This window comes from Grammomys surdaster, unplaced genomic scaffold, assembly GCF_004785775.1.
Source record: "Grammomys surdaster isolate TR1022 unplaced genomic scaffold, NIH_TR_1.0 169, whole genome shotgun sequence".
In the NCBI taxonomy this organism is placed as follows: Eukaryota; Metazoa; Chordata; class Mammalia; order Rodentia; family Muridae; genus Grammomys; species Grammomys surdaster.
This window is the reverse complement of record NW_021604617.1, coordinates 8,421,042-8,428,965: the sequence shown is the minus strand read 5'-3', so window position 1 is coordinate 8,428,965 and position 7,924 is coordinate 8,421,042. Positions and strand designations below refer to the sequence as shown.

Genomic DNA, 7,924 nt, shown 5'->3' with positions numbered 1-7,924 from the left:
TTTTTTTTTTTTTTTTTTTTTGGTTTTTCGAGACAGGGTTTCTCTGTGTAGTCCTGGCTGTCCTGAAACTCACTCTGTAGACCAGGCTAGCCTTGAACTCTTGAACTCAGAAATTCACCTGCCTCTGCCTCCCAAGTGCTGGGATTAAAGGCGTGCGCCACCACCGCCCGGCTTCATGTTTTCTTTATGTAAGGAGGAAGAGACTAAATTATTTTTAAAATGATAGTATTTCTTAGGAGACAATCCCAAGATCTTAAGGATTCTCCACTTTTAAATAGTAACTCTAAATCCAAATTTTGTATTTTCAGGAACATGCACATGTGAGCAAGCATGCACACATGCACACTCACTCTAAGTTCACATGTGAGCAAGCATGCACCTATACACACTCACTCTAAGTTCACATGTGAGCAAGCATGCACCTATACACACTCACTCTAAGTTCACATGCACACTCACTTTAAGTTCCATAGTTACAAGGACAGTGCGGTCTTACTCATTGAGGGGTTTTGTTTTTTCCACACAGGGTCTGTCTGCACAGCCCTGGCTGTCCTAACTCTCTATGTAGACCAGACTGGCCTTGAACTCTCAGACATTCTCTTGCTCTGCCTCCCAAGTGCTGGGATTAAAGGCATGAGCCACCACATCTGACTTGCTGGAGTTTTATTTTTTTTATTTTTTAATTTTTTTTTTTTGTTTTTTTTGTTTTTTGTTTTTCGAGACAGGGTTTCTCTGTGTAGCCCTGGCTGTCCTGGAACTCACTCTGTAGACCAGGCTGGCCTTGAACTCAGAAATTCACCTGCCTCTGCCTCCCAAGTGCTGGGATTAAAGGCGTGCGCCACCACATCTGACTCGCTTGAGTTTTAAATGGCACCTTTATTGTCACATCTTGGGGGAAATGTCCAATTGTTTACCCATTGTCAGGTAAGCAAGGGTAAGAATAAGGATTATCAAATTAGCCTATGCATTTTTTTTATGAATGAAAAAGTAAAAAGTCTGAATATAATTTTAATTGACGACACTATGAAAAGTTTTACTTAACATTTTTTTAAAGTGGGAGAACGAAGCATAATGGCATACACACACACACACACATACATACTCACTTAAAATAAATGTAGGGGCTGGAGAGATAGGTCAGAGGTTTAAGCATGTGCTGTTCTCGCATAGGAACAGACTTTGGTTCCCAGCACCCACCTGTAAATCCAGCTCTAAGTGATCCAACACTCTTCTGGATGCTGTGGGTACCCGCTTTCATGGGAGTATGCCCATTTACACACACACACACACACACACACACACACACACACACATGCACGCATGCACGCACGCACACACTTCCTGGCCAGCCTGGAACTCCTCATGTAGATTAGGAACTCAGAGAGATCCTCCTGCTTCCACCACCTCAGTGCTGTGGTTAAGGGCATATGGTACCAAGCCTTGTCAGAAATAAGTCTTGAATAAATAGATTTTTTCAAAAAAAAAGAAAGGACTGGGGAGATAGCTCAGGGGTAGAGCACTTGCCCAGAGTGAGCAAGGCTCTGCATCCAAGCCCCACTATGGTCAGACAGAAATCATAAGGGAATGAGAACACGAACTTTTAAAAAAGATCACATTTAAAATGGTGACATGCGTAGGGGGACAGGGCACAGCCTGTAGTCCCTGCACTTGGGATTCGGAGGCAGGAATATCAGAAGTTCAAGGTCAGCCTCAGCTATTTAGGAAGTGGAGGTCAGTCTGTGCCACATTAAGATCCTATTTAAAAGAATGAAGACAAAAATTAGTTTTCCTTACTTTATGCTAGATCTGTCCTAAAACCTTACTTCTACAGCACTGTATCAAGAACAAAATGGTTCTTAGAAGAAATTATGTTATATTAATAACTATGGCTCCAACAGCAGATGTATCAAGTCTGCTCCTAAAGGTCACAGAAGAAGCTTGCACTAGAGAAGGGACTGTGGCACAGAGACCCCGAATTCAGTCCCCACAGTCTCACAGGGCAGCTCACAACCACCTGTAACTCAAGATCCAGGGGATCTGATGACTTCTTTTGGCATCTTAAGGGCACCAGCACACATGGATATACACACTGACACATAGACACACATACATATACATAACTAAAAATTAAAAATAAAATCTTAGAGGAAGGGAAAAAGTTAAGGCCATTATCCTTACACAAAACTTGTCATCAGTAAAACAAGTTATCTAATTTTAAATACCATTTTTATTATGTTCTATTATTTCAAAACCTAGCTTAAAAGGCTGGCATATGTTCCCCGTTTCTACAACGTAAACTACGGGAGCTGCGACGTAACTCAGTAGTACAGAACATACGGCCCGGGTACAGCACCCAGTTCCGCCCAAATAAGTAAACAAATGCAAAAGTTTACTGTTGCTGTGTGAAAAAATTAAAAGCCAGGTAATATATTTGAAATCTATTACAGACACTGTAATCTGATTAAACTTAGTTTAATTAAACTTATTTTGATTAAACTTAGCATCACTATATAAAGCAAGAAAATTTTAGGATGCCTCTCACAGTGATTGCTCAGACATTTCTCAAAATATGAAGACAACAGCTTTCGCTATCAGTTCCCTGCAGGAGTGGTCCATGTGAGACATTGCTGGGATTTCTAACGTGGCTGCATTCTCATCTGTCTTTATTTAGGAAACACAGACTAGGGTAATAAGATGTTTACTACCCTGTAAGTCCCCATCAAGGAAAGAAAGAAACTGCCACCTCACTCCACCAGAGTAAAAGTGCTAGGACGACATTCCCAGCCTTCCTTTTATTGAAGGTTAAAGTCTTGGGACTGAGATCATTTATAAAAATATAAACACAAAAACAAAAGAGTCCCCAGAGGCTGGCCTCCTTCATGACTGTCTCTAAGTGTTCTACAGCCAATTAATTCGCATCCTTCAAGCACATCTGGTTTGCTTTCAAACAAAGCTAGATGCAACATGCCAGTTAGCTGGCGATAAAACAGCAAACCCTACTGGTAAAATGGAATATAAAGCTGGAGGGAAGCCATATTAATAGGTAGAAAGATTCAGAAATAGGCACTAAGCTCCTTACAAGTGTTCAACATCATGATCAAGTAAGATATTTCTCTCACCTAGCATAATGGTAGCAATCAAAAGCAGACAGGAGCTGGCAGGGGTGCAGGAAACCATGAACCCTCCTGCCCTGCTGCCCTGCTGCCGGAATACAAAATGCAGCAGCCACTTTGGAAGGCAGGCTGGCAGTTCCTCAAAAGAGTTATTAACATATGACCTAGCAGCTCCCCTCCTAGGGACACAGCCAAGAGAAATCAAAGCACGCATGCACACACACACACACACACACACACACACACACACATCTCCACACAAATATTCACGTTCCAGATATCCAAAAAGCACCAAGCCCAAATCTCTCTCCATTCGTGAACAGATAAGATGTGCCATAGCTGTCTGTACAAGGGGCTATTGTTTGGCAATAAAAAGGAGTGCAGTATCAATGCATCCTACAACACTGATGAACTCTGTGAAAAGAAAGGAGGTAATCACAAAATACACTGTATGATTCCACTTATATGACGTTCAGAATAAATAAATCTACGGAGACGGAAAACAGATTAGCCGTTGTTCACAGCTTGGAGATCTGGGGAGAGTGAAAACATAAAAGGGAACTTCATGAGCATCCAACTCTAGGAATGCTCCCCAACCCCGGAACCACACACTGTGCGCTGTTCCTCACTAAGACTGTTCACAGACTGAAGGCAGAAAGAAGCAACACACACACAATGCTACACAAAACGTCGATAATGAGTTAAAGGCGCTCGCCTGGCGAGCCTGGTAACCTGTGTTTAATCCCCAGAGTCCACAAAAAAAGATGGAAGAACGGACTCCGTGAGATGTTCTATGACCTCCGCAAGGCAGCCTGGCATGCAGGTGGCTCCACATCCATTCATCCCTTACACACCCACATACAGACAGAAACGCAAGCTCAGGACGGAACATTTGGAAATCTCTCATTTGCTGTGTGTGTACATGCCCCAGGAGGAGGGAGCATCAGATGGCTTCCTCAATTGCTTGATACCTTATTTTAAACAAGTTGCTCACAGATCTAGAGTTCACTGATTCGACCAGACTAGCTTGCTAGCAGGTCCCAGGAATTCTCCAGTCTCCTGGGATCACAGACATATATACTGCTACGCCTGAAAGAGCCATCTACCCAGCTCCAAATTTCTCTTCTCTTCCTCCCCCCAACCCCCTGCAACAAGCACAGGCTGGACTGGAACTTCCAAGTGACCCTGCTGCCTCAGCCTCCGGAGAGCTGGGATTATAGATCTGCACCATCCGACAGAGCTTGAATTTTTTTTTTTTTTTTAATGCTTGGGAGAAAACAATGTATATACTTTTTTTTTTTTTGGTTTTTCGAGACAGGGTTTCTCTGTGTAGCCCTAGCTGTCTTGGAACTCACTCTGTAGACCAGGCTGGCCTCGAACTCAGAAATCCGCCTGCCTCTGCCTCCCAAGTGCTGGGATTACAGGCGTGCGCCACGACCGCCCGGCATGTATGTACTTCTTAAATGATAATCACCCAGGAGAACATACAGGAATAATCAATCATACTAGAATCAGTTCTATCAAGGAGAAGACTGACAGCAGCTGGCTTCATTGGTTCTCCTCTAAAATAACAGTAGAGTCAGCTTGGTCAAAAAGGATGTGACTGCAAAGTCTTTCTTTTGTCTAATACAGTGTATCAATAAAGTGTTGAAGACTTAGTACTTACTCATAGGCCAGGTATGGTTATCACATGCCTGAAAGTCCAGTACGCAGGAGGCTAAGGCAGGAAAACTGTGAGTTCAAGGCTAACCTGGGACACAAAGAAAGCCTAACACTACAAAAGGCATCGGTACTTATCAAATTAAAATGGAATTACTTGGTCTTAGAAAATTACCAATTTATAGAGGTCTAAATTCTGCAATAATTGCATTCTCTAAAATTTACTTTTTAAAAATCAGATTTTTTTAAATAGCCCTGGCTGGCCTGGAACTCCATGTAGAACAGGCTAGCTTCAAACTGAGCCTCTGCCTCAGCAGCACTGGAATTAAAAGTATGAACCACCACATCTGACTAAAATTTTCAGTTGTGGTCAAGGCCATGCTGGGGCCTAGGGCTGAAAGAACAATGTTAAGTATTTGACATTCTAACTAAACACACCCAGTAGACTCCTCCAGACATAACAGCATCGGTCCTAATGTGCACCTGCCCTATTTGAAGGACTTCTCTTGCCTTCAGACTACGTTTCCTTAGGTTTAATTTCATGAATCTATATAGGAACGGCACTTAAAAGTAAAGTGAGCTCTGATGGAGACCCCCTCAAACTCAGAGAAAGCACAAGTTGACGAAGTTCTGCTGAGGGGGCTGAAGAGACCACTCTTGAAGCAGCGTCCACACTAGCATCTGTCATGCCAGTTCTAGGGGACCTGGAATATGTACATATGTACATACCCCAGTACAGACATACACAAATACATATAATTATAAATACAAAAAATAAATAAAGGTTTTGTTGCATCTCCCTTCTTTTCTTCCATTCCACCTGCTTGAAATTTTCACCACTTAAGAGCGAGCTGGGAGCAACAGCTTCTAGCACTGGTTTTATAAATGGCTTCCTCAGGCTCCTCACCACTGTCAGAATGGGGAGGAACACAGCTGGTGTCACCCCCAGCAACAGATGCAACAAGCTCAGTGGTAGGGAAAAAAAAAAGAATCCCCTCTGCCGCCAACATGAGCAGATTTGATAGTGAGAATACGATTCCAAGTCACTTATTATTTATTTTCCTGTTTTCTTATAACGGGGCCTTCATTTCTTTTTTTCCAGATGTCTTTGATAAAATCAAAGGCAGATGGGGGAGGGCTGCTAAAAAAAAAAAAAAATCCTCGGATTGTGCAATATCACACAGGGTACAGGAAAACAGACTGCACACCTTACTTAGCCTTACCCCCGACCCCAAAAGTTAAAAACTTAAACTCATCAGGCAACAATGCATTTCTAAGAAAAAAGTACCCCCACTCCCTTTTCATTTCCTTCTCCCTATACTATCTTTGTCTTGTCAGTTCACTCCAAACATTCGTCACCGGGTGCACGACCCAGTGATTGACCCTAACATCCTGTGTGATGATGTGTGGAAGAGTCATTCATTTCCTGGGAGTTTTTTCAACTGGAGGCCTCTGCGACTAGGTTCCAATTGTCTGAGCTATTTACAGTCACAGTGGACAATCTGTTCTGATAGGTGTCCCCTGCCCTCACTAGCAAAAGATGACACTGAGTTTGTTGAAGCTGTTGTCTTTTGTAACTTTGCTACCTGTTTTCGGTGCTGTTCATATTACATTTTAAGTCCTTACTGTGTCTGAATGGCTTAAGTTTAGGGCCTAAGGGCTCCTGATGGGTTGTGATCCGCGCTATCATTAATGAGCTTGCTTCTGTTAACCAAAGCCGCTTTCTCAAAGTTATATAACGTTTGTTCTCCGTCCAACTTTTCCCAACTCCTAGAAAAATGATGTGTTTAAAAAAAAAAAAAATCTGCCAGCCTCCATGCTCAGCAAACGTGTCGAGGCACCACTATCTTACACACAGGCACCTACGTGGCCATCTAACGAAATAAACATGTGCAAAACAACTTTTTAAAAAAAGCACCGAGGGAGGGGAATGACGGACTGGGCTGTTTGCAGCCTGGATACCCCGCAACACCCCCCCACCCCGGCAGTCCCAGCAACAAAGTTGGACCTGGGAGAGGATAGAACGCTTCGGCGCAGACACTGCTCCGCTAATTCTAAGAAAAGGAATCAGAAGATAAAGTAGGGCGCTTATACGACAGCGTTAGGAAGCGGCTCGCTCCCTCCCATCTTCCACCAACCAGCATATAGGGCAAAGGCCCAAGTGTTGTAGACTTAATGGAGGGTGAAGGTAATTAGGGATAATGAAAGCGCTGTAGTAGAGTCGCCGCGTGTAAGGAGGATCTGAGCACCGAAGGCGCGGGGCAGGCTCGATGGCCTCCTGGGTCCTTTCCCCACAGGACATGGCCAGCGCGGCTGTTACCCGAAGTCAGTGGCGGGCTCCGGGATTTCCAGGACTCTGTTCCTCCCCCGGGGCGCGGCCTGGCAGAGCCGGACGTACCCCTCCCGGGCTCCCGCACTCACCCCTCCCGGGCTCCCGCACTCACCCCTGCGATCTCCTCGGCAGAACATTCCAGCAAACTGCGGTCGATGGCCTGCACCTCGGGCTCCATCTCCGACGCCATCTTCTCTCCTCCTCCTCTCCCCGGGTGCTCTCGCCGCTGTCGCCTCTCCCCGGGCCTCGGCTTCACCTCTGCTCCTGCAGCCGCGGCGGTCACCCCTGTCTCGGGGCCGTCAATCCCGGGCCGTCCCGGCGGTCGCGAGCCGAGCTGCGCAAGGAGCAAAGCGGGACGCGAACCTGCAGCGGGGACGGCAGCTGCTTGCGCGCGCGCCCGGGCTCGGCGCCCAGAAGTCAAGTCGCCTCCTCGCCCGTGACCCGGGGAAGGACACCGAGAACCCCAGGCCTGGCACTCCGGATGGCCACTACCGCGTTCAACGCCAAGAGAGGAGCAAAAACACCCAAGCGGGAGAGCATAGCATTCTGGGTATTGTAGTCGTACCCCTGCGCGGCCAGGGAGAGAAGCGAAGCCTCTAATAAGGAGCGGCGCACGAGTATCATGGGAGTTGTAGTCCATCCCTGGCGGAAGCCTGGAAAAAGACTATTTAGAATCCGTGAGAGGGGCTTGACGCCAGAAGAGCGAAATAACGTTTGAGATCTCGTTTTAGTCTCTTAGTCCTATTTATGCTAGTCATTTTTTGATCTCCCCAGTACTAAGAACAAATGTTGCTGGCGCGATAGACACTCAGCTGTCCGT

General features: G+C 45.4%; 1 protein-coding gene across 2 annotated transcripts in view; it reads right to left on the bottom strand.

Annotated features, from left to right (window-relative positions):
- Nucleotides 1-7,294, bottom strand: part of Ubr2 (ubiquitin protein ligase E3 component n-recognin 2) — an 84,748-nt gene extending 77,454 nt beyond the window's left edge. For both annotated transcript variants that reach the window (XM_028766519.1, XM_028766521.1), the window contains exon 1: nucleotides 7,217-7,294. In XM_028766519.1, the coding sequence (XP_028622352.1) occupies nucleotides 7,217-7,294 (78 nt within the window). The remainder of the gene's footprint in view (nucleotides 1-7,216) is intronic.
- Nucleotides 7,295-7,924: the final 630 nt, after the last annotated feature.